Genomic DNA, 25064 nt, shown 5'->3' with positions numbered 1-25064 from the left:
CTGGCAGGAGACACATTTCCACTCAGGGGGTACAGAGAGGGTCTACACATGGCAGTGACGGTGTCAACAAAACATTTGTTGACAGCAGTGGGGGCTCAGGTAATTGGCTGGCTGTGCTAGGGGGCGGGAAGATAACCACTCCAGGCAGAACCTGCAGGGTCATGGGCAGGGAAACAGGCATCTAGTTACTTGGCAGTGACGGCAGTGGCAAGTACTTGTGCTTAAGAAGGTAGGATCATGGGCCTGGGCCTGCACCTGGCAGAACCATGGCTGGGGGAACGCCTGCATCACAGGGCTTGGAGTCACTTCTACTTGGCAGTGGAGACAGTTCCTGACAAACAGTGCCTTGAACATTGTAGGCACTCAGTACATTTGACGAATGGGTGAATCGATTAGGAGGCTACCGAGAGCCTGAGCTGAGGACAGAAACTATCTTTTTGGCAGTAAGGGGTGATATTCCCATAGGGCAGTGTTTCAGGTCCTCTTGGCCTTCACCCAGAGGCATCTGCCCTTGGGCACACACTTCTGCACTCAAGAGCTTAGTTAAAGGTTTCACATGTTGGCAGAGAGCTGGGGGCCCCTAAGGGAGGCTGGCTCAGGCACTGGTGGCCTGAGGAGCAGGGCTGCCCCTAGAGGCTTGGCCAGGGGCCCTGAGGAAGCCAGGCGTTCACTTCCTGAGCCCTTACACCCAGGAGAGCCATCACTTGCTGCCCGCTGAGGAAGAGAGGGTTGGGATGCTGAGAGTGGACGGCCCCAAGGTCCTAGTCGATGTCCACCTCCTCCTGAGGGGAGGCCCAGCAGGGACACCTGGGAGCGCCCAGCTTGGGATAGACTGGCGTGGAGTGTTCGGGCGGGTGGGGCAGGCAGGCGGGAGGTGGATGCCCATGGTCCCCGGGCCAGCAGAGGGCCAGCTCGGACAGGCACCTGCAGCGGAGAGGCTGGAGAGCCTGATGAGCAAGCCAGGAGAGTGGCTGGAGGGTTGGGTGAGAGGGGTAGGGGCTCCCGCTGGTGAGTCAGGGCAATGGCCACACTGGAGGTCACAGTGGCTGCCTGCAGAGGCGCATGCACCAGTGGCTCCCACAGCACTGGTTTCCCACTGAGCCGAGCTCCTGTGCCCAGGGCCAGACCTTGAACACCCCGAGCCATGTTCCTGTCATGTTGCACCAAGTGCTGCTCCGTGATGCTCCCACTGCTGCCTAGACTTGGCTCAGAGCGTTTCCACTGCGGCACAGAATTCTTCTTACCTAGAAGGTGTCCCAGTAGGGATGAGTGAAGGGTAGGGAAGGAATCCAAGATAAAAGTTGAATGTCAGAGTGTGAGAGTCAAGTGATGGGGGTGGGGTGAAGGTAGGGGATGTGGGTCAAGAGCATGGAGATGGAGATGGGGGTGGAGGTTGGGAGATGAGGTTGGAGGAAGATGGTCAGGGGATGAAAATATGTATCAGAGATGGTGAGGGTCAGGGTCTCAGGGAAGGAGGGCTCAGCATGGGGACTTAGGGCAATATCTCCAGGGACAGGAGATGCTGAGTGACAAGGACAGTGAGCCAGTGTTGAAAGGCCTATGGAGGCATTTGCTGGGACTGGGGTGGGCTGGGGTATGACACCGGAGCACTACAGCCTGGGCCCTGGGACAATGGGAGCTTCTTACTATGGAGACGTGTGAGGGCCCAGGCTGGACCCAGAGAAGACACAGTGGACAGGCCTTACCAATGCGGCACAGCCGATCCTTGGCCACAGTCTCGAAGGCCCGGCGCATCATGGGGAACTCCTCAAGTACAGCATTGAAATGGTCCACGCTGAGTGAGTAGAGGCGGCAGTAGGTGTCGGCCCGCACACTGGCTGTACGCCGGCCCCGAGTCAGCAGACAGATCTCTGCCGAATGTGGGAGAAGGCCTTCAGAACCACTGTCCCCAGAACTCGTTCTCACTGGGCCTGCAGCAGCTGACCCAGCTTCCTCAGGCTCCTCCCTCGATGGGAGAAACTTATGATCACTTACCCACCCCAGGGTCCCTAAATGCCCCAAGCACTCTCACTCTGCAGACCTATACAACGATCCATCGTCCTCACTCTCTCCAAACTATAGCTGACAATCAGGCAGGCCTTGCTGGCTCCCACACTCCTAGTTATTCCACTCCACTTTATTTTTATTTATTGATTATTGTTTAGAGAGAGAGATAGAAACATCTATCAGCTGCCTCCTGCATTATCCCTACTGGGGATCGAGCCTGCAACCCAGGCATGTGCCCTGACCAGGAATCAAACTGGAACCTCTCAGTCCATTGGACTATGCTTAATCCACTGAGCCTCACTGGCTGGGCTATCCCACTCCACTTTAATTCTCACCCCATCTCCACTGCTCTATCCCAAGGGGTTGGGCTGAGCCCTGGCCAGTTTGGCTCAGCGGTTGAGAGTTGGCCTGCAGACCAGAGAGCCCCGGATTCGGTTCCCACTAGGAGCACATACTACAGAAAAAAAAAAAAACCACACCAAGGGGTAGGGCTGAGGAAGAACCCCTTCAAATGAACATCAAGGATAGCCCAGAAGGAGAAAAGCAGTGTGAAAGGGCAAAGGACAATACGACAGAAATGCTGAGGGTGGCTTGGAGACTGAGATTATATGAGCTTCAGGCCACCTTGGGCAACCGCTGGCAGAAAACTACCTCCACTGCCAAACGCTGGGCCCCTGGATCACACCACCAGGGAGCCATCAAGCTCAAGCCCCTGGGACGGCACTGCTTTATTCCTCTCTGCCCCTCATCTCATAGGATCCTTGGATTTCACCAATTATGGGTTCTAAAAGGCCCACTGGCTCAGAAATGTTCAACCTGGCTTTGCACTAGAATCTCTTAAGAAGCTTCTTAAAAATACAGAGCTCTAGGCCCCAGGCCCAGAGATTCTGATTAAGTAGGCCTGGGGAGAGGCTGGAACTCTATGTTCTGCAGCATGGCCAGGCAGAGACCCCGATCCAGGGGAGAAGTTGCCCTTCCTTCTCTGCTCCAGTCCCCCCACCCTCCCTGAGGCCTGCTGACCCCCAAAGTAGGATCCATCAGTGAGGCGGGTGTCCTGGGTGCCACGTGCCAGCACACTGAGCAGCCCGTGCTGGATGAAGTACATCTTCCTGCCCACAGAGCCCTCACGCACAACAAGGTCCCCCGGCTGGAAGACCTCAAAGCGCAGCTTGGTAAGCACCGCCGTGACGAAACTGGGGTCAGCATGGGCGAACAGCGGCATGTGGGCCACCAGGCCCCTGCAGGTGAAGTTAATGATCTCCTGAGAAGGGGAGAGGCCTGTCAGGCAAGCTGTGCCCCCTATCCTCAGGTGCCCCTATCGAGCTCATTTGTCTCCAGAAGCCCCACCCCAGGGGTCATGATCTGCAAGGATGGGGATGCTTCAGTGAGCCTGGGTCCATCCCTAAGCTCCTGCCTTCAGAGCTTTCCCATGAGCCCTCAAAGGACTATTCCCCCAAGACAGATATCCCTGCCATCACTCCCTATGTACACTTCATCTCCATATGAATGTCAAGAAAAACATTAGCTCCTGAAATCCCCCCACCCAAAGGCCTGGCTTGCCATGGTGCTCTCTGCTGACCAATAGCCCCTACCCCTGATGGCATCCTAAAAGCCCAGGCATTGGAAGAGCCCCCCCCGGGCCCCGCTCAGTCCTACCTCCTGAAGTGGCTCGCTCAGCTCGCCTAGGATGTTCTCCTCATCAAACATCTTGCCCTGGTAGCGGTGCTCATAGTACTCATGGATGCGCTGCCGGGTGTCAGCCGGCAGCTTGTGGAAGGACATATACTGCTCCACCTGCTTGTACTGGAGGACCGGACAATGGCCAGCAGGAAAGAGGACACAGAGACAGACATGGGGCCAGAATAGTGGAGGCGAGTATATGTGGAGGAGGGTCACAAACATGGACCAAACCCAGAGAAGCAAAACATGAAGACAGAAGGGGACACAGAAGGACATATGGATAATGGTGGATACAGGGAGGACACAAAGCACAGTTACAGGAAAATCCAGACAGGCAGAGGAGAGATCCAAGGACAGGGGCATAAGTCCAAATAAGGAAAAGGTACACATAGGGGCGCAGGACAAATGGACATGGGGCAAGGAAGGACACAGAGAACCAACAGGGGTATGTGTCAGAACAGGCCTCAAGTTCAACTACCCAGCCTCCAGCACCCCTTCATGCCCACCCCTTCCTTCTTCTGTCCCTGCTGACCTTCTCTTGGTACTGACGCCGGGAGGAGTCCAGGGACTGGATGAGGGCGGTGGCGTGGCCAATGAACATGGCATAGCAGGTGGCACCCACAATCATGCTGAACATGGTGAGCCAGATGTCAGGCATGCCTACAGGTGCCTGCTGCCCATAGCCAATGCACAGCATGTGGCTCATGGCCTTGAACAGGGCGTGGGAATACTGGCGGCCCCATGAGTGGTTCTGGAGAACAAAGTATTGCACAGCTGGGCAGAGGGCCCTCAGAACCTCATTCTCATCCTGGCCCTTTCTCTCTTTTAGTTCTCCTGCCTACCCCATTCATTTCATATCCGCCTCCAAGGAGGCACGTAAGTTTGGTTCTGAGGAGCCCTGAGGCAGAAAGGGTCTCTTTTGCAGCTTGGGGTCCTTAGTTTCTGCCTCTGTTTCCTTCCCTGTCTGGTCCCTCGAACACACACTTCCTCAGGGTCTCTTTCCCCTTCCTCTCACTTCCCCACCTCCTCGCCCCTGTCTTCTCTCTTGGACATCTCTCCATCTCTCACCTCTTGCCCATTGTGGTCATCCCACTACTCAGGCAGAAGCACCCTTAGAATGCCCAGGAGAGGCAGAGCTGTGGGGAGATCTCACCACCATGTGGTTGATGAAGACCCAGCAGTCGGGAGGAAAGTCCTGCAGCATGGGGACCAGGAACTGTAGACAGCCATCCCAGTGACATAGCAGCAGCATCATCCCGATGAGGTTGAAGATGCGAACCACAGCACTGGCCAGGTCATAGGTCATGTGAAAGATCTGAGGATTCCGAGGAGGTGCCACTGTGGACAGGAACCCTTCCTGACAATCTCCTGCATTCCCAGCCTTGCAAATCCTCTCTTTGAACTTCTCTCTAGCTCCAGACCCATGAATTAAAAAAATGTAGCCATTATTTGTACAGAGCTTTATAGCACATATATATAGCTAATACAAAGTAGGCTGTGTTACTACTCTCATCTTACAGATAGACAAATCGCTGCCAACCATGTGCCCAGAATCACACAGTATCACATCAGAAGCTCAAAAAAGTCTGCTTCACAAGCTGCCTAGTCGTAGCCTGGAAAAGAGGAGAGAAGGCATTTCATAGTGCAATGTCACCAGGGCATTACACAGTGTATAAGGATTAATGCCAGCAGCCTTCTTCCTCTCCTATAACAGGTAATTTGTTGAGAACTTATTATGTGCCAGCACCATTCTAAGTGCTTTACAGGTATTAGCTTATTTAACCCTATAACCTTATCCTATGTAAGCATATTTAACATTCTCATTTTATAGGAGGGAAAACCAAGCCTCATATAGTAAATAGTAAAATTGGGATCTGATCACCGGCAATGAGATTGCAGAGCCCACACTCTGAACCACTAAACCCTGCCGCCCTGAAGCTGAAACTCCAGCCTCTTCCACACCACGTAATTCCTAGCCCTCCTCTCACATCTTCCTCCCAGATGCCAACTAACCCTCAAGTACTTCTCCAGCAGCTGTGTTCCACCTTCCTGCAGCACCATCCTCATTTCGGGACCCCATCTCCTGAACCTGCATTCTGTTCCTGCTTCTCCCTCACCAACTTTGGAGAGAGCCCACCCTCAGAAGCCCCACACATCTGTCCACCCCATAAAGTCATCAGGAGTCCCACCCATAGCACAGTCTCTGAGGAGTCTGTGAGCCCCCCTGGCCACCTCCCCGCCCCACCTCCTCCCACTGGTGTATGTAGCGGATGAGGCGGGAGAGGCGGAGCAGCCGCAGCAAGCTGAGGATCTTGGTGAAGCGCACTATGCGTAGGGCCCGCGCTGTTTTGTAGACCTCAGCGTCCAGTCGTGGCTCCAGCTCCACCACCAGAAAGATGTAATCCACAGGGATCGAGGAGATGAGATCAACCAGGAACCAGGTGCGCAGGTAGCGTGTGCGGATGGCCTGTGGTGCGAGCAGGATCTCAGCGCCTTCCTCGACCACGATGCCTGTGCGGAAGTTGAGCACCAGATCCAGCAGGAAAAAAGTGTCTGAGAGGACGTTGAAGACGATCCAAGGTGGGGAGTTCTCCTCCTTGAAGAAGGTGATGCCCACGGGCAGCACAATAAGGTTCCCCACCATCAGCAAGAGCATGATCAGGTCCCAGTAAAACCTAAGGTGGGGATGGGATAGGGAGTAAGACCACAATGACTTTTCACCAGCCACCTCGACTAACAGCAGAGACTCTGACCCGGCCAAAAGTGGGCAAGGATGCAGAAAAACGGGTGACCATTTACAGTTGATAAGAGTGTAAATTGAGACCACCACTTAGAAAAATAGTTTGGCATTATAGTAAAGTTAAATATTTGCATTCCCAGTGGTTCCATATATACATCTGAGGAGATATATATAGAAACAGCAGCCCTCCCCCGGTGTGGCTCAGTGGTTGAGTGTCGACCCCTGTACCAAGAGGTCGCTAGTTCCATTCCCTGTCAGTGCACATGCCTGGGTTGTGAGCCAGATCCCCAGTGGGGGGCATGCAGGAGGTGGCTAGTGGATGTTCTCTCTCATTGATATTTCTATCTCTCTCTCCTTCTCTTTTCCACTCTCTCTAAAATCAATAAAGAAAAACAATTACAATTTTTTTAAAGAAAGAAAGAAATAGCAGCATTAAGTCTGGAAAAACCCTGCATGTTCATCAGTTGAAAAATGTAGATAAATAAGATAAATACACTGTAATATAATTATGCCCTGGAATACTATACAACTGTGAACTCATCCAACTGCAGCTACATGCCACAGTATGAATGAATCTCACATAAAATTTTTTTGTTTTATTTGTTTGTTTGTTTTTATCCTCACCCGAGGACATTTTTCCATTTTTTGTTCAGGTAGAGTGGGAGGGAGGGAGGGAGAGAGAGAGAGAGAGAGAGAGAGAGAGAGAGAGAGAGAGAAACATCGATGTGAAAGGGACACATCGAGTGGCTGCCACCCGCACAACCAACCAGGGCTGGGGACAAACCACAACTGAGGTACGTGTCCTTAGCAGGAACCGAACTCAGGTCTTTCTGGACCACAGGCTGGCCAGGGCAAATTTTTTTGTTTTAATTTTCACCCGAGGATATGTTTTTTATTGATTTTTTTAGAGAGAGAGAAAGGGTGAGAGAGAGAGAAACATCAATGTGAGAGAGAAACATCTATCGGTTGCCTCCTATATGAGCCCCGGCTGGGACTGAACCCACAACCTAGGTATGTGTCCTGACCGGGAATCGAACCCGAAATCTTTTGGTGTACAGGACAATGCTCCAACCAACTCAACCACCCAGCCAGGGCTGAATCTCACAAATTTAATGTTGAGCAAAAGAAGCAAGATACAAAAGTATACACACTGGATGATTCCACTTGTACAAGGTTCAAAAATAGCCATACTAAACTGCATAATTTAAGGATTCACACAAAAAAATGTGAAACTATAAAGCAAAATAAGAAAATGAATACCATACATTAGTACAAATGAGTACATTACAATAGTGGGTTTGGGAAAGAAATGCAAGAGCAGTAGAGAGGCTTCTGGGGTACCAGCAATGTAGTCTGTGTTGACCTAGATAGTGAATTACTCTTTCAAATATATATATATATTAAACTCTCTCTCTCTATCTACTACGTGTGTGTATACACATATATACACTATGTATCCACTATATATCTCTATTATATATATCCCTATATATATACATATATATCTTCTTAATATGCAGGGTGGGGTAGACTGTCAGGAGCCAGAGGGGAGGAGGATAGGGGTGACTGGATTAAGAAGTTGAAGGGATTAGCTGAAGAACATATATGCATATCCCATGGACATGGACAATAGTGTGGTGAAGGCCAAAAGAGAGGGAGATGAAGGGGGGGGTAGGTAGACAAAGGGGGAGAGGAATGGGGGAAGTCTACAATAATGTCAATATTGAAACTTTTTAATTAAAAAAAATACAGGGTGGGGCAAAAAGTAGGTTTACAGTTGTTTGTATGGAAAAATGCAATAATTAATACATAATAATACAAGAATAAACTGTGTTTTGCATACCCATAACTGTAAATCTACTTTATTATTATTATTTTATTATTATTATTTTTAACCCTCACCTGAGGATATTTTTCCATTATCTTCCGATAGAGTAGGAGGGTGAGAGAGAGAAACAATGATGCGAGAGAGACACATCGACTGGTTGCCTCCCTCATGCCCCCCAACCAGGGCCGAGAACCGGACCAAACCACAACCAAGGTACGTACCCTTGACCAGAATCGAACCAGAGACGCTTTGGTCTGAGGACTGATGATCTAACCACTGAGCAAAACCAGCCAGGGCTGTAAATCTTTGCCCCACCCTGCATATGACATATATGTAATATCCTTACTATATATACGATCTATGTCACTATTATATTTTTATTTTATTTTAATTTATTGATTCTAGAGACAGTGGGGAAGGGAGGAAGAGAGAAAGAGAAACATCTGTTTGTTTTTCCACTTATGCACCCACTGGTTGATTCTTATATGTGCCCTGACTGCTCTGACCAGGGATCAAACCCCATAACCTTGGCAGATAGAGATGATGCTCCAACCAACTGAGTTACTTAGTCCAGGACCTTCTTTTTTTTACCCTCACCCGAGGACATTTTTCCATTTTTTGTTCAGATAGAGTGGGAAGGAGAGAGAGAGAAACATCGATGTGAAAGGGACACATTGAGTGGCTGCCTCCTGCATGACCCAACCAGGGCCGGGGACAAACTGCAATCGAGGTACATGCCTTAGCAGGAACTGAACCCGGGGGTCTCTGGACTGCAGGCTGACGCTCTAACTGCTGAGCCAAACCGGCCAGGGCAGTCCAGGACCTTCTTTAAAGTTAAAAATAAAGTGCCCTGGCCAGTTTGGCTCAGCTGTTAGAACATTGGCCTGCGGACCAATGAGTTACAGATTCGATTCTGGTCAAGGGCACGTATCTTGTTGTGGTTCATCCCCTGACCATGGTGGGGTCCTGTGGGAGGCAACCAGTCGATGTGGCTCTATCACATCAATGTTTCTCTGTCTCTCTGTCTCTGTCTCTGTCTCTGTCTCTCCCTCCCTCCCTCCTTCCCTCCCACTCTATCTGATAATAGTAGAAAAATATCCTCGGGTGAGGAATAAAACAAAACAAAACAAAAAAATAAAGTACCCTGTGCTAATTTCATAGGGTTGTTGAAAAAAAAAATATGCACTGACAGTGAATGTGACAGTGGTATACAAGTACTAGTTGGTGTTATGACTCACCACTCTTTAAAACATTTTTTTCTTTATTGATTTTAGAGAGAGAGAGACAGAAACATCGATGAGAGAGAACATCAATTGGCCGCCTCCTGCATGCCCCCCATTGGGGATGGGGCCCACAACCCGGGCATGTGCCCTGACCAGGAATCGAACCGGTGACCTCTTGGTACATGGGTCAACACTCAACCACTGAGCAACACCAGCTGGGCTGTTGTTCCACTTATTTATGCATTCATTTGTTGATTCTTTTTATTTTATTTTTATTTTTTTATCCTCACCTGAGGACATTTTTGCATTTATCTTCAGACAGAGCGGGAGGGAGACGGGGGAAAGAGAGAGAGAGAGAAACATTGATGTCAGAGAGACACATCGCCTGGTTTCCACCCACACCACCCCAAACGGGGCTGGAGACAAACTGCAACCGAGGTATGTGCCCTTAGCAGGAACTGAACCTGGGTCTTTCTGGTCCACGGGCCAATGCTCTAACTGCTGAGCCAAACCGGCCAGGGCTGAGGATATTTTTCCATTGCTTTTGTTTTGTTTTTCTTTTATTAATTTTTTTTTAGTGAGAGAGATAGAAACATCAATGTGAGAAACAGATTGGCTGCCTCCTGCACGCCCCCTACTGGGGATCCAGCCTGCAACCCAGGCATGTGCCCTGACCAGGAATCGAACCAGGACTTCTCAGTCCATGGGACAATGCTCAATCCACTGGGCCATACCTGCTGGGCTTTTCCATTGATTTTAGATAGAGTGGAAGGAAGTAAAGGAGGGAGAGAGAGAAACATCAATGAGAGAGACACATGGACTGGCTGCCTCCCAAACCTGCCCTGATCGGGACTGGCGATCGAACCTGCAACCCAGGTATGTGCTTTTGATGGGGAATCGAACTTTTGACCTTTTGGTGTGTGGACTCATGCTCTAACCACTAAGAAGCATAGGCCAGGGCTGTAATTTTATTGGTTTTTTAGAGAGGGGGAGAGAGAAACATTGATGTGAGAGTGGAACATCGATTAGCTGGCTCCTGCAAGCCCCCTACCGGAAATGGAGCCCACAACCTGGGTATGTGCACTGACTGAGAATTGAACCAGCGACCCTGGGGTGCACAGGATGATTCCCAACCAATTGAGCCACGCCAGCTAGGATGTTTATTTTTAAAAATTTTTGATTTAATTAAAAATATTTTTTCCTTTATTGATTTGAGAGAGAGAGGGAGAGAGAGATAGAAACATTGATGAGAAAGAACATCGATTGGCCGCCTCCTGCATGCCCCTCACTGGGGATGGGGCCCACAACCTGGGCATGTGTCCTGACCAGGAATCAAACCAGTGACCTCTTGGTGCATGGGCTGAAACTCAACCACTGAGCCACACCGGCTGGACATAATTTTTTTTTTTTTAATCCTTACCAACGACATAGTCATTGGTCTTCAGAGAGAGGGGAAGAGATAGAGGAGAGAGAAACACCGATGGGTTGCCTCCTATAGGGCCCCGACTGGGGATGGAACCCACAACCTTTCAGTGTACGGGACAACGCTCTAACCAACTAAGCCACACTGGCCAGGGCACATTTTTTTCTTTTGTTCATTGGTTGATTCTTGTATGTGCCCTGACCGGGAATCAAACCCACAACCTTGAGGTATTGGGAGGGTTGCTCTAACCAACTAAACTACAGTATGTGGCCAGGGCCCTGACTCGCCACTGTTTATTCAAAGATTTCTGAAAAGGTTGCTGTTTCTCCCAGCTCCCTGCCCATTAGTAGTCTAGGACTTCATACTCTCTCCAGCTTTTGTTATCCCAACCCTCTTCCACAACACAGTTAGACCCATGGTTCCTGTTTCTCTGCTGGGATCTGCTCATCTGTGTTCCAGGATGAAAATGGTCTCCTGCCTCCACCTGAACTAAGCTTTTCAGGGATGCCCCTCCCCCTCCCCATCACCTCAGGCCAGGTTGCACATATAGAGAAGCTCCACAGGAGATCCTGCGGGGGGGGGGGGGGGGGAGGCTTGAAGCTCTGTGCTTCTTTCCTCCCCTAACCTCCCAGTGCCCACTGAGATTCTTGCTGAGCTCAGGCAAGGGCTTGGGCACGGGAGAGCCATATTGCTGTGGTGACAGCTGTGGGAAGAAGAGGTCAGGAGGGAGCTAGGTGAAGCCCTCATTCAGGAAAAAAAAAATCACTGGACAATCCGAGGGTACCAATTAGCAATGATATGTTTAATTCCAGGACACCCCTAATTATAGCATCGACTCAGGACCCAGTCCCTTCTTACTCTGACTGCAAAATCAATTATTTCAGCCCCTAAAAGAAGTTTGGTGGTCCCCAAGTCCAGGCTTCCAGGCAGCCCTTTAGACTGTGTGCTTTTGATCAACAACAAATCCTCAAACCCCTCTTCTCCCTCCTGGGCCGCTAGAGAAGTCCTATACTGTAAAGTGGGGGAGGAGATAGAACGAGGGTTCACCTAGCCATAGAGCATCCTCACTGCCTGACTCAGGCAGTCACAAGCCTGGCAGGTGATGCAGTAGAGGACAGAGAAGAAGCACAAAAATAAGGGGAAACATGACTTCTGGGGATACATCAGAGGGTGAAATGGGGGAAGGGAGGGAGATCCACAGGAGACTAGGAAATGTGCATGGTGGGGTGGGAATGAGGCAGTAAAGAAGATGTGAGTGAAAGAAACAACGGGAGAAAGGAACATTTAGGGAATGTATATGAATGTGTATTCAAGATGATGTCTAGGTCTCCAATTGCGTTTTCCAGTCTCTTGGTGCACACCTCATCCTTTCAGCTTATTTCGCTCCCCAGGTTAGGTGCTTTGCACACATCCTCACCTCATCCAATAGTTGTCCTTCAATAGCTGTCCTTCATTTCCCCCAAGGACAGGGCTGCTCTCCTCCCCTAGCGCCCTTGATGTAAAGTTGCAACCAGATGCGGACTATGAAATGGCTCCGCCCCCAGCCCCGGTCTTTTCTCTCTGGTGGTGGCAGTGCCGAGTTGCTGTCAACAGTCGCTGTGAGTCCCTGCCCTGCTCCACCACAACCCGCCTTCAGCACCAGGGACAGCTACCAGGGCTGCTGTCAGAAATCCCTGCCATTTCTCCCTCAGTGTCCCTATTTTTCCAGATAGCCTGCCCAGCTGAACTAGGCAGGTGCTGGGGTGGAGTGTGTGTGTGGGGAAGGGCCGGGGGAAAGATAGCGAAACTCGGTTTTTCTCTCAGGCTGACCGAGTCTTGGAATATGACATAATTTCCCAGATCACCAGCAAGCAGTACTGGAGGAGGCAAGGATCCCTAACTCCAGTAGTCCCTGTGGTCCAGATGGGGTGCTGGGGTCCTGAAATGGGAAGTCCAGGTCTCTGTCGTCTGCTTGTCTTGAAGTCACTGAAAATTCCCAGGCTAGGATGGTGGAAGGGACTCTCTGCCCCACCCAGGGATGCCGGAAATGAAGTGACCGTGAAGGGTGGGGCGGGTCCAGTCCCCGTGTCGCGGCTGTGGGAATGGGATCTGTGTCTCCCGCCCCCCTGCCGGGACCCCAGTACCGGAAGTCGCTGTAAGGGTGGATGATCCAGGCCCCCGCTGACTTGACCCGCTCCTGCTCGATTTCCACTGCTTTGTGGCTGCCGAACACACGAAGGGAGAACTTGTTGACCGTGGGCTGGAGCAGCGTCCCGAGCGGCCTCCGCTTGGGTTCGGGTTCGAATACAGACCCGGGGATCTGAACCGAGGTGGCAGTCGCAGGCGCCGGTACTGCAGGAGGCGCCGCCTCCAGCCCAGGGGTCGCCCAGTCGCCGGCCCTGGTCGTCGGCCGCGGCTCCGCCTCCATGACTCCCCACGGCCTACACGCTTTCCCTTCTAGACCCTGCTGCGGCCATCCGGGAACCCCCGGACCCTCCCGGAATCGGAGCCGGCGCAGCCCCGCGGGTTCGGAGTGGAGGTGTAGTCGGCAGGGAACCGACAGCGCGCGGGGCAGAAGGGGTGTGTGGGACAGACAGCTGGGCGAGTTGCGCTGCGCCCCCTGGCGAAGTCCGCGGGATAGCTGGGCAGGGCAGGTGGGGGCGGGGCCGTCCGCGAGCCTTCTCGGTGGGACGGGGCCAATAAAGTGTATCCCGGAGGGACTCAGAAATGGGCGTGGCTTAGCGAATAGGGTCGGTTCTCTAAGTGGAGGAGGAGGAGGAGGGAAAGCGCAGCAGGAGCCACGGAGAGGGCGTGGCCTAGAATTGATGGACTTTTATTCACTGAGTGCCAGGGAGGTGGAGCCGCCTGCAAGTGGCGGGAAAACCGGAAGCAAGTTGTAGCTGGTGAGACTAAGGAAGGCGAGGGAATGGGGACCAATGGAAGAGGTGGGGAATGGCTTTTGATATTCGTCTTCCCCACTCTCGCTCATGAACTTCCAGTATCCCACTTTCTTTCTCTCAGCACTCTGTAGGCATATTCCTTTCTTCTGTTCTCCCTACTGCTCACCCTGGTATTTCACTTTCTTAATTCTTTATGCTAACCTTCACCAAATAGGACTCTACCAGTCACTGAATGGATGCTGAGGATACAACAGTTGGTACAGATCTCATCTCCTCTAGGAAACCTAGACACATTTCCAAATATCCTTTCCCCAAGTAGGGTCTAGTCTAGAGCTTTCCAAGTGTCTAGGGTACCATTGTTTATAATCACTCGTCACGAGACTGCCATTATCTACTTACAGGTCTTTTTCTCCCATTAGACTATGAAGCTCTGAATAACCTGGCACAGTGCTGGACACATAGTGGTTACTCAGTAAATGTTGGTTGAATGAACGAATGACCTGGGAAAGTGTTCTTGGAGGAGGAAGTGGATTTGCATTCTGTCCTCCCGGCCACTCATTACCCTTTGTCTTCTATTTTAGGGAACTTTTCCTAAACCATTTCTAGCTAACAGATCTAAACTCTATCTGACAGTCCTCCATCCCAGCTCCCCTCTGATATTCCGACTGTAATGGTTCTTTTTCTCTTTCTATTTTTTAATTCCTTCTATAGCATCTGTAACTGCCCAGTTTGTCTCAAGGTCCCTTTCTCTTTCCTTTTTTTTTTTTTTAAACTCTGTAAACTTACACTTCTCATATAATGTGGAAGTACATAACATACACTCCTCAAGTGATTTCCCCTTTTTCAGCACCCAATTCTCCTCCATCCCTCCTTTTCTCAAACCTTTCCTTCACGGCCATGCTCCCCACTCCACATGTGCAGTTTTTGTTTAGGACAAAAGGTGGGAGTCAGTCTCTCTTTGCTGTGGTTAGGAAGCTGAACTGCTTTAACAACTGTATATATGCAGGCTACGCTGGAGAATCAAAACTCACCACCAAATCTCAAAAGGTTTGCGAAGCGGCGACACTCCCTAATTAACAACCCCTTCTTTTAAATCTCCCAGCCTAATTAAGTCAGCAAAGTCTCCTGAAAGGGGCAAAAGATTGAAGAGGGGTAGGTAAGGACACGAGGCGGAGATGAGTGGGCCTGGTGAGCGCCAGCGACTCCCTCACCACGCCTAGCAACCTCCGCCCTCGGTACCTCCTCGGCTCTTGCTGGCGGACGCCCACAAACTAGGCGAGAACGCGGTGACGTGCGCGCCCATGGGGGCGGAGCCCGGGGATAACTGGGAAGCGACGCAGAACGTGAGAGCGTACGTGCTCGCTCACGGTGGCAGCGGCGGATCGGAGAGGCCAGAGCAGGAGACCTAGCTGGGATCGGGCCCCGGGCGGGGGCGGTGCGAGCGGCCCCCAGCGGATCCTCGGGGCGGGGACGGAGCCGGGGCGGGCGGGACTGGAACAGAGCCCGGGAACAAGGCGGGAGGTCCCAGGGTCTCGGGTTGGGGGGTGGAGCCGCACTTCGTCGCCGCGGGGGTGCCGGGACTCCCGGCCGCAGTGCCGCCGCCATCACGGACTTCCTGTGGGACAAGCGCACGGGCCTCGCCGCCAGAACGGTGAGCGCGCGGGCTGGCGGGCCGCGGGGCCGCGCGGAAAGATGGCGACCGCAGGGCGGGTGGGGTAGGATTGTATTGGGGGCAAGGGACCAGGGCAAGATTAGGAGACGAAGAGGGTTGAGACCTGTGAAGCGGCAGAGTTGAGGAGTAGAGAGTTGAGGTGGAAGATCAGTTTGCCTTAGATGTATCGGGGAAGACCTATAGGAAATTTGGGAGGAACCAAAGTAGGAGAAGGTGATGGAGTAGGGCTAGGAGTGGTTACAGAGACAAGAAAGAGCAGAATGCTAAAGTTGGAGCAAGACTGGAAAAGAGGGAAGACAGCATCGTGTCACTTGGAGGATACGGAAAGAGTTTGACTCCAGAAATTAGTTCTGGATTTTCTGAGTGAGAAAGGGAAAATAAAGGTTTAGAAGTCTAGACAGGTTGTAGGCCGGAGATGCTTTATGAGAGAAGGCCTATGAGGAACTTTGGTGGCAGTCTCTGTAAGGTGAGATGACATTTATGTGGCTAAGCAATGGTGGATTGCCTGGAAGAATCTTGTGCTTACATCTTCTTGGCTTCCTATATAAACCCTGTTAAGGTAGGAATGTATTATATGTCCCCCTTCTCCTCAATTTGAAGATATTGGACCGAGGTAGCCCAGAGTGGGAGCCAGATTTTTGAGTCATTGGCCTTTCCACATCTACTCCCCACCGAATCTCTCCCTAGGCCTGTATCATTTCATTATGCCCTCCTGTTCTCATCTTCCTAGATTGTGACAGTGATTTCTTATTCTTTCCCTGAAGGAAAAAAAAGGATTTGTACACCATGCTATTCCAATTCAATCACTGGAAGAGGGCTGGCTCTTGGCCAAGTAGTGCTGATATTAATTAAAAACCCGTTATTCTGTACTTCATAAGCAAAAAGGGGAGAGGCCAGATGGGAAGCTGACTGCAGCTTGGGGCCTCTAGTATTAAAACCTCTCAAAGGGTGCTTAGATAGAGGTGTGAGAGATGATTAGGACAGTTCAAGGGGCCAGACTCAAATCTCTAGAACTTGTTTATATTTGGTATACACTGCTGTATGTAGAAACCTGGTAAATGGGATTCCTGCTCTCAACATGGATGGTCTAGTTGTGGAGATACAGTACACTCTGAATAACTGTAAAACATTTATTATGATAGTGTATATTAAAGCTTTATTCTATTGAGTTGTGAGAAACTCAGCATGACACAGATCTATCTTAGATCTCAGCCAAGGAAGAACTCTGGCAGTGTCTTTCAGTTACACCATCTCACCTATAATGAGCTGTGGCCCAGACCTGAAGGTCTTGGAACCATGTGAAAAGTCAGAGTTGAGCAATGTGCAGAGTTGGGCGTAATTAAAGGATTGAGATGGTTAGGGGAAAGCTTCTTAGAGTTTTCAGCCAGAGTTAGTAAGTGAATACTGTATATACTCCATTAAGGAGGAATTGTAAGCACAGAGGGTAGTCAAAAGAGAGAGAAATAAAAGAGAAGAAAGCAGGTAGGCACCTTTGGAGCAGTCAGTCCTTGAAGGGGACTTCTGAAAACTCGGCTTTCCCCACTATTTCTGCTTTTCCTTCTCTTCAGATGCCTCATCCCCGAAGGTACCACTCCTCTGAACGAGGCAGCCGGGGGAGTTACCATGAACACTATCGAAGCCGAAAGCATAAGAGACGAAGAAGCCGCTCCTGGTCAAGTAGCAGTGACCGGACACGACGACATCGGCGGGAAGACAGTTACCATGTTCGTTCCCGGAGGTGAGGCCTCTTACTTCGTATTCAAGGTCACTTACTCATTCATTCAACAAAAGCCCTGGCCGGTTTGGCTCAGTGGTTAGAGCGTTGGCCTGCGGTCTTGAGAGACCCGGGTTCGGTTTCCGCTAAGGGCATGTACCTTGGTTGCGGTTTGTCCCCGGCCCTGGTTGGGTTGTGTGGGTGGCAGCCACTCGATGTGTCCCTTTCACGTCGATGTTTCTCTCTCTCTCTCTCTCTCTCTCTCACCCACTCTATCTGAACAAAAAATGGAAAAAATGTCCTTGGGTGAACATAAAAAAAAAAAAAGTAAATAAATAAAAACAAAGGTTTATTGGTTACGTGCTCAGCACCTGGGTGAAGGTGATACTCAAGATGGATGACAAAGTAAGGCATTCGCACTGTGATGTAAAGATTGTTATAGAGGAAGTATGCAATAAAGGGCTGAGGAAGCATCTAGCAGGTTTGGTTGGAGTGGGGCAGGATGTATATAGTTCAAGGAAAATTTCTCAGAGAGTATAACATCTAAGCTCCTCTGACATAAGGGTGAAGTGTCCCAGGTGAAGGGAAAGCAAATACAAGGACTAGGGGCTGGAAGTAGCTAATGAGCTAATGGACAAGACAGTTAGGTCTGCATGGTTTTAATAACTTAGCAGTATATTCAGTGGGAGGGATGGATTAGGGATAGTTTGGAGCAAAGCTGGATGTCAGGAAAGGCTTGAAAAAGAAATGGCTCTTTGTTCCATTACATCACTGGAGGGAAGGAGATGGCTCCCAGAGGATGTAATTCTGCAGATGTCTTTTCAGAGGTCTTGGTGACAGGTGGTGAGTCTCCTCTGCACTTAGTTACTTCAGTTCTCTGATCCTTGGTCCTCTCAGTGACTCGATAGGTGTCTAACAGCAATTTTTCCAGCAGTGCTCTTTGTCTTCACTGAGGGAGGACCTTGTCACATGGTGTGGCAAGGAATATGCCTGATCAGATGCATCTAATGGGTGTATATTGTTCAACAGCAGTTATGATGATCATTCCTCCGATCGGAGAGCATATGACCGGCGATACTGTGGCAGCTACAGACGCAATGACTATAGCCGGGATCGGGGAGATGCCTACTATGACACGGACTACCGGCATTCCTATGAATATCATCGGGAGAACAGCAGTTACCACAGCCAGCGCAGCAGCCGAAGGAAGCACAGACGGAGGAGGCGGCGCAGTCGGACATTTAGCCACTCATCTTCGGTGAGTGCCAGCCCAGGCCCTTCCTCTCCCCACTCCTCTTCAGCCCTCTGGGACCCTGGTAAGTGAGAAGTATCCTTGTTGTCAGCTGATCACTGGGGCATAACACTGAGGTGGGCACTGAGTCTGTCTACTCTCTTGGAAGCTCTTCAACTCTTGGAGGGCCCCAGAATCTGCTTTGGAGATGGATGGGCACAGAGCATTTGTGAACCCTAGTGCCCTGTCTGGCAAGGTGGCCCTACTGTGTGGGGAGCAGCTCCTCCACCCCAGAGGCCTGCACTCTCTAATGGGGACCTTGCTTGTGAACTGGCTTTCTCCCCCAAGCCCTGGGCTCCATGGCCCCATCAGTAGGCAGGCTTGGGTGGGGGAAACGGGAGATATGTGCCTACCTGGAAGGGCATTGTGTAGAGCATGGGGTTGTGGGTGACATTGGCAACGACACCACTTCTCTGCTCTGCCCGTGCCTCTCCTTGTTCCCGTTTTGGGTTTGGGACTTGGGGTTATGCGCCGCTCTCTCTTCTCACCCCGATCCGCCTTACTGCATCTGACGTGTTCCCTTCCACTGTCCCCCATCATCGTCTGTCCCCCCTGGCTGGGCGCCTGTGACCGGTGGCCCCTCCACCACCCGCCCCGCCTCCCTCCGGCCCCCGCTCCGACACCTGGCTTGCTCCGACCCCCCCCGCCCCCCGACAGCAGCACAGCAGCCGGAGAGCCAAGAGTGTAGAGGACGACGCTGAGGGCCACCTCATCTACCACGTCGGGGACTGGCTACAAGAGCGATGTACAAGCCAAATCGTAACAATCCTATAGCCTGTAATGGTCCCATAGCCATTCTAACGTCCCAAGCCAACCCAAGTCACAGTCTTTTTTGCCTTTTCTCAGTGGTGTTGTTTATCTGGGTGGTTTGAGTTGCTGTTGAGAATTGACCTCTGCTGTCCACTCCCAGCTCTCATGGCCCCTGGGTTAAAGGTGGTGGGAATCACACAGGGGTTTTCTTCCCCTGTGACCATCTGTATCTGTTCCCCCATCCTTCATTTCACCCCAGATTGCTGTACCCTTTTTCCTTCCAACTCAGCTCATTCCCCACTTTCTCTCCCTCCCTCTCCCCGACCCTGCTCTTTTTCATTTCAGATGAAATTGTAAGCACCTTGGGAGAGGGGACCTTTGGCAGAGTGGTACAATGCGTCGACCATCGCAGGTAACTATCAGCCACCCCACTCCCATACCTGCTAGACATAAAGAGGTAGCGAGGGTTATCTGGGGCCCTTTTGCTGATTAGCCAAAGGTAGGATTTCTTAATACCCAGACAGCCCCATTCAATTTGGGATGTTCTCAAGAACCCAGCAAAAGCCTCTTCTGCTAATCTACAGAGGCGGGGCTCGAGTTGCCTTGAAGATCATTAAGAATGTGGAAAAGTACAAGGAAGCAGCTCGACTTGAAATCAACGTTCTGGAGAAAATCAATGAGAAGGACCCTGACAACAAGAAGTAAGCAAGCAAAGGAGTATGTGGGGTCTGAGAGGCTCTACCTTTGCAAGAAAACCTTCCCAACTTAGGTTAGGCAGGCAGGGGGGTGAGTCCTGGGATCTTCTCATCCATTCATCTTTTGTTCATCATCTTAGAGTAGTAGAACATTAGAGTAGGAAGGGAGGGTCTGTGATATTCTAATTCATTTCCCTTGTTTGCACAGCAGTCAGATTGCTCTGTAGGGTGGCTTCTGTAGGGATCTGCCCTGGAAATGACCCGGAGACTGAGAATTAACATTTTTGTCAAAAAAAATTTTTTTTTTTTTTTTTTTAAATCCTCACCCGAGGACATTTTTCCATTTTTTGTTCAGATAGAGCGGGAGGGAGAGAGAGGAAGAGAGAGAGAGAAACATCAATGTGAAGGGACACATCGAGTGGCTGCCACCCGCACGACCAACCAGGGCCGGGAACAAACTGCAACCGAGGTACATGCCCTTAGCGGGAACCGAACCCGGGCCTCTCGGGACCGCAGGCCGACGCTCTAACCGCTGAGCCAAACCGGCCAGGGCAAAAAATTTTTTTTAATTAAGGTTTTTTTTTTCTCTTTATTGATTTTAGAGAGGAAGGGAGTGGGAGAGAGATAGAAACATCAATGAGAGAGAACTTTGATTGGCCACCTCCTGTATGCCTCCCACTGGGGATTTGGCCCACAACCTGGACATGTGCCCTGACTGGGAATCGGAACTGCCGACCTCCAGGTGCATGGATCGACGCTCAACCACTGAGCCACACCAGCCAAGCTAATTAAACTCTTAGTACCTAGAACTATGCTGATGAGAAATATTTATACATAATATTTCTGTTCACACACATTTCATTGGTCAAATATATAATACAAACGTTAAGTGAAGACATAAAAAGACAATAGATATAAATATGGGCCCAATGGTGGCTAATAGTGAATTTCAGGAATGGGAGGTGGGGTCTGAATTTAGGAGTGATAATTTGACAATTCAGGATCAACACTAGGACCTGGCACTAAACAGCTCTTTAAATACAGTTTTTTAAAACTATTTAAAACTCTTCAGGAAAATGGTTTCAATCTTGCCAGGCAGTTCCTCTCTTCTTGGGTCTACCAGAAAGGCTACTTACTAGCTGAAATGAATTTTGTTGGCAATACTAGCTGGCATGTTTTTACACAAGTGTGTAGAATCAACAGATAGGCAGTTCCTCCTTGTTGGAAGGGTGGTGGGCAGATGGGAGCTCATCAGACATTCCCCTTCCCCTATCTCTCTTCCCAGCCTCTGTGTCCAGATGTTTGACTGGTTTGACTACCATGGCCACATGTGTATCTCCTTTGAGCTTCTGGGCCTTAGCACCTTCGATTTCCTCAAAGACAACAACTACCTGCCCTACCCCATCCACCAAGTGCGCCACATGGCCTTCCAGCTGTGCCAGGCCGTCAAGTGTGAGTGGGGCGGGCCGATGCGGACTCTGGGACAGCCCCTTCCTCCATTAGACCTCTTTTATCTCAGTTATGCACTGGTTAAGTCTCTAAACCACAGGTGGGGAACCCTTTTTTCTACCAAGGGCCAACTGGATATTTATAACATCATTTGAAGGCCATACAACATTATCAACTTAAAAATTAGCCTGCTATATTTGGTCAGGCTAATTCGGTGAAACACGTGATATTAGCTGGTATTGATTTTGCAGGCTTTATGTGGCTTGCAGGCCAGACGTTCCCCACCCCTGCACCTAATCATTCAACTTGATTATCTGCACTTCTATTATTCACTGTCATGTTGACATCTCTTCCTCTTCTGACTTAACTTCTTAACTGATGTCCTCAATATTACTAATTGTTATTACTCCACTTCTAATCAAAGCACTTAAATATCTCTTTTTCCCTTATTGGGAAGTGTAAGTCAGGCACCAAGCACAAAGACAAAAGGACAACTCAAGCTAGAGGTTCACATGTATCTTACGTTAATAAGCATAGAGCATCTTAGACCAGGCATTTCATTTGGATGTAGAGCAGAAAGCAGCATAGTGATTCTGGACCTGCCTCCTCATCAGCTTGGAGCTAGATGACCAAGCCTGGAGTCAGCTTGTGCCAGTTAGCCCTGGCCGCCTGGACCAACCCTGACCTGGCCTTTTCCCCCGCAGTCCTCCATGATAACAAGCTGACACATACGGACCTCAAGCCTGAAAATATCCTGTTTGTGAATTCAGACTATGAGCTCACCTACAACCTAGAGAAGGTAAGATGGATAGGGTCTCTCCCTTAGCCAATGAGGGCAAGCAGCTGTGCCAGTTTGCCTTTCTCTTAGCCCGTTATGGCCTCCTTTTCTTTCTCCCACATTTTCTCTTGGTCTGGCTCTGACTGAGTAAAACCAGAGAACCAGAATAGATTGAAAGGGAGAGATGGAAGGAGACAAATTGAAAGAAAATACTGGGAGAAGGACCTCAGATAACTTTCCAATTGAGTGGAAATGCTTTTAAGGTTCTTGCTTTGGACTTCCTTCTCTTTTTTGTAAGGAAAGCTCAGCTCCCTGATCGACTAGAGTTCATGGAGATCTCACTAAAGGAAGCTCTCCCTCCCTTTGTGCAAGCTGTTACATATTTTCAGGAAAAACACCAGTCACTTGGGTATAGTCTTCCAATGCACAGAGACTTGCAAGCTATTCCATAAGTATTCCTTAATCCTCTTTCTCCTCAACTCTGAAAGTGCTCAGCTAGATATGGGGGAGGCTGTAAGGCAAGAGTCTGGTGTGGGGGTGGGGAGTGGGCAGGCAAGTCAAAGTTGCTTTAAGGCTCAGAATTGCTTCAGAAAATAGTGGTGGAATCTTGATCTGTGGTGCAGAGGTTCATTGTTTTCATGCTTTGCTCCTAGAAGCGAGATGAACGCAGCGTAAAGAGCACAGCTGTGCGGGTAGTAGACTTTGGCAGTGCCACCTTTGACCATGAACACCATAGTACCATTGTCTCCACTCGCCATTACCGAGCCCCAGAGGTCATCCTCGGTAAGGGGGAAGGACAAGGTTGTCCAGGTGTGTGAGCTGGTGTGGTGGTGAGGGTGGCATCCCCTAAACTCCGTAACACCTTTTCTTTCCCATTTGTACCCAGAGTTGGGCTGGTCACAGCCTTGTGATGTGTGGAGCATAGGCTGCATCATCTTTGAGTACTATGTTGGCTTCACCCTCTTTCAAGTAAGTGACTATATGACCACCTGGCATTCTCATCCCTGATTTCCTTGTCTGCTGAGGACCTGCCTGCTTACTCCACATTGCTTATCATCCTGGCAACTGGTCCTCAGCATCCCCTTCCCAGTCCCATGCTCAGTTCTGGCTTTCTTTCCCAGACCCATGACAACAGAGAGCATCTAGCCATGATGGAAAGGATCTTGGGTCCTATCCCTTCCCGGATGACCCGAAAAACAAGGTGAACTTTGAGTGGGAGGATTTAACCCTTTTCCTTTTCTCTCTACAAATGGTCAATATCACATTTTCTTTTCTCTTTGACACCTCCCCTCCCCCAGCTACTCAGATGGGGGAATAAGGGAATTATCCCACAATAAGAGGAACCTCCTGATTCCTCAACCTCCCCTTCCCCTCTAGGAAGCAGAAATATTTTTATCGGGGTCGCCTGGATTGGGATGAGAACACATCAGCTGGGCGATATGTTCGAGAAAACTGCAAGCCACTGCGGGTGAGCCAGGCTGGGGATCAGTAGTGCCCACCACCCAGAGGTCATTTCTTTAAGGTGGTTTCCTTCTGGAATGCATTTCACAAACAGGGTTAGGAAAGAAGGGGAGGGATACTGAAAGAAGATATTTTTGGTTAATAGAACAAAGATAAGAGGGAGTGGTTTTGTGGAGGGAAGGAGGTTAGACAGCCAATCAGAGATAAAGCAATGTCCTGGATTTCTTGGGTCAGATAAAAGAATAAACTACCTTTGAAAGGCTTACATTTTAATGTGGAGCTAAAGAAAGAAGATTCATGAAGTTGACAAGGATATATAAGTAGAACTTTCAAGTATGAAGCAGTAATTGTGCTAGTGGGACGGTAGGTTAAACTGTAATATCAGAAACAGTCATGATGTGGTTGTGCAAAGGTAGCATTCATAATGGTTGTAAGCAGAGCCTTGCTCCTCCAAGATTAAAAACTAGGGCCTTGAAGAAGAAGGCAGGGTTTGTAAGGCATCATGCGTCATCCTTTTCCTGCCCTCCACCACCAGCGGTATCTGACCTCAGAGACAGAGGAACACCACCAGCTCTTCGATCTGATTGAAAGCATGCTAGAGTATGAACCTGCTAAGCGTCTGACTTTGGGTGAAGCCCTTCAGCATCCTTTCTTCACCCGCCTTCGGGCTGAGCCACCCAATGCCAAGTTGTGGGACTCCAGTCGGGATATCAGTCGGTGACGATCAGACCCTGGGCCCCCCTGCATCTCTAGCAGCAGTGGGTGTCCAGTCCAGGACACTGGTGCTTTTTTATACAGGAGAACAGAACTGGAGCCCACTCCTTCCTTCTGGCTCCCTATATACCTGTGAATATGTGAAATAATGTAAATATGAAAGAGCTTGTACCCTGCCTTGTACATAATGCTATTCCATTCTACACTCTTCCCACCCTCATTTGCCCCTTGACAGTTGAGTTGGATGGGGGCAAAAGGAGGTAACCAGGTGGCATCCATCCCACGTTTTATAAGGAATTTTGTATAGTCTTTGTGAAATAAAATGACGTGCTTCATCTGATCTTCATCCCCTAAGTATGAAGTTTGGGGATGCTGGGGTGGACGGGTGAGAAGATTGGCAACCTTTCTGAGTTTGGGTATGAAGGGAGTCTCATCTTACTCTCTCAAATTAACTAGTCAGGCCACCAGTTTATCTATTTTGAAGGATGATGATGAGTGGGGATGACATTTCTTACACGTAAGAATGGAGAGGGGTTATCAGAAGGCACTTTGATCAGGAATAATGAGGGTTGCGAAGGAGGTCCAACTACTAGAGCCATTAACCTGGACGCCCACCATACAGCCAGAAACCCAGGTTTTTGAAAACTTCCTCAACTGGGCTTCTGGGAGGCTCCCATCATACATCTCGGGAGAATGGGACGGGCCAGGATTCTGACGCGAAGTCTGCTGGGAAGTGTAGTTCGTTGGTGGAGTGCAGTCA

The 25064-nt window shown here is 49.9% G+C and overlaps 2 protein-coding genes across 6 annotated transcripts; one reads left to right on the top strand and one right to left on the bottom strand.

Annotated features, from left to right (window-relative positions):
• Positions 1–545: 545 nt before the first annotated feature.
• Positions 546–13309, bottom strand: HCN3 (hyperpolarization activated cyclic nucleotide gated potassium channel 3). The gene is made up of 8 exons (XM_036273333.1): positions 13025–13309; positions 5933–6362; positions 4841–5002; positions 4220–4438; positions 3664–3810; positions 3028–3268; positions 1707–1871; positions 546–1244 (listed from the first exon to the last, which is right to left on the bottom strand). Exons 1-8 carry the CDS (start codon positions 13306–13308, stop codon positions 553–555), a joined length of 2340 nt encoding a protein of 779 aa, XP_036129226.1. The 5' UTR covers position 13309; the 3' UTR covers positions 546–552.
• A 2043-nt stretch (positions 13310–15352) lies between these two features.
• On the top strand, positions 15353–24931 carry CLK2 (CDC like kinase 2). 5 transcript variants are annotated; one of them, XM_036272753.1, is made up of 13 exons: positions 15353–15431; positions 17021–17190; positions 18199–18424; positions 19118–19202; positions 19553–19619; positions 19792–19908; positions 21188–21354; positions 22056–22150; positions 22783–22912; positions 23016–23098; positions 23251–23330; positions 23507–23597; positions 24126–24931. In XM_036272753.1, exons 2-13 carry the CDS (start codon positions 17021–17023, stop codon positions 24309–24311), a joined length of 1497 nt encoding a protein of 498 aa, XP_036128646.1. In that variant the 5' UTR covers positions 15353–15431; the 3' UTR covers positions 24312–24931. The 5 variants fall into 5 exon arrangements, with proteins under 5 accessions (XP_036128646.1, XP_036128645.1, XP_036128644.1 ...); XM_036272752.1 differs by having other exon boundaries at positions 19115–19202; XM_036272751.1 differs by having other exon boundaries at positions 18196–18424.
• The last annotated feature ends 133 nt before the right edge of the window (positions 24932–25064 follow it).

This window comes from Molossus molossus, unplaced genomic scaffold (genome assembly GCF_014108415.1).
Source record: "Molossus molossus isolate mMolMol1 unplaced genomic scaffold, mMolMol1.p scaffold_m16_p_20, whole genome shotgun sequence".
Classification (NCBI taxonomy): Eukaryota; Metazoa; Chordata; class Mammalia; order Chiroptera; family Molossidae; genus Molossus; species Molossus molossus.
This window is presented reverse-complemented; position numbering and strand designations above follow the sequence as displayed.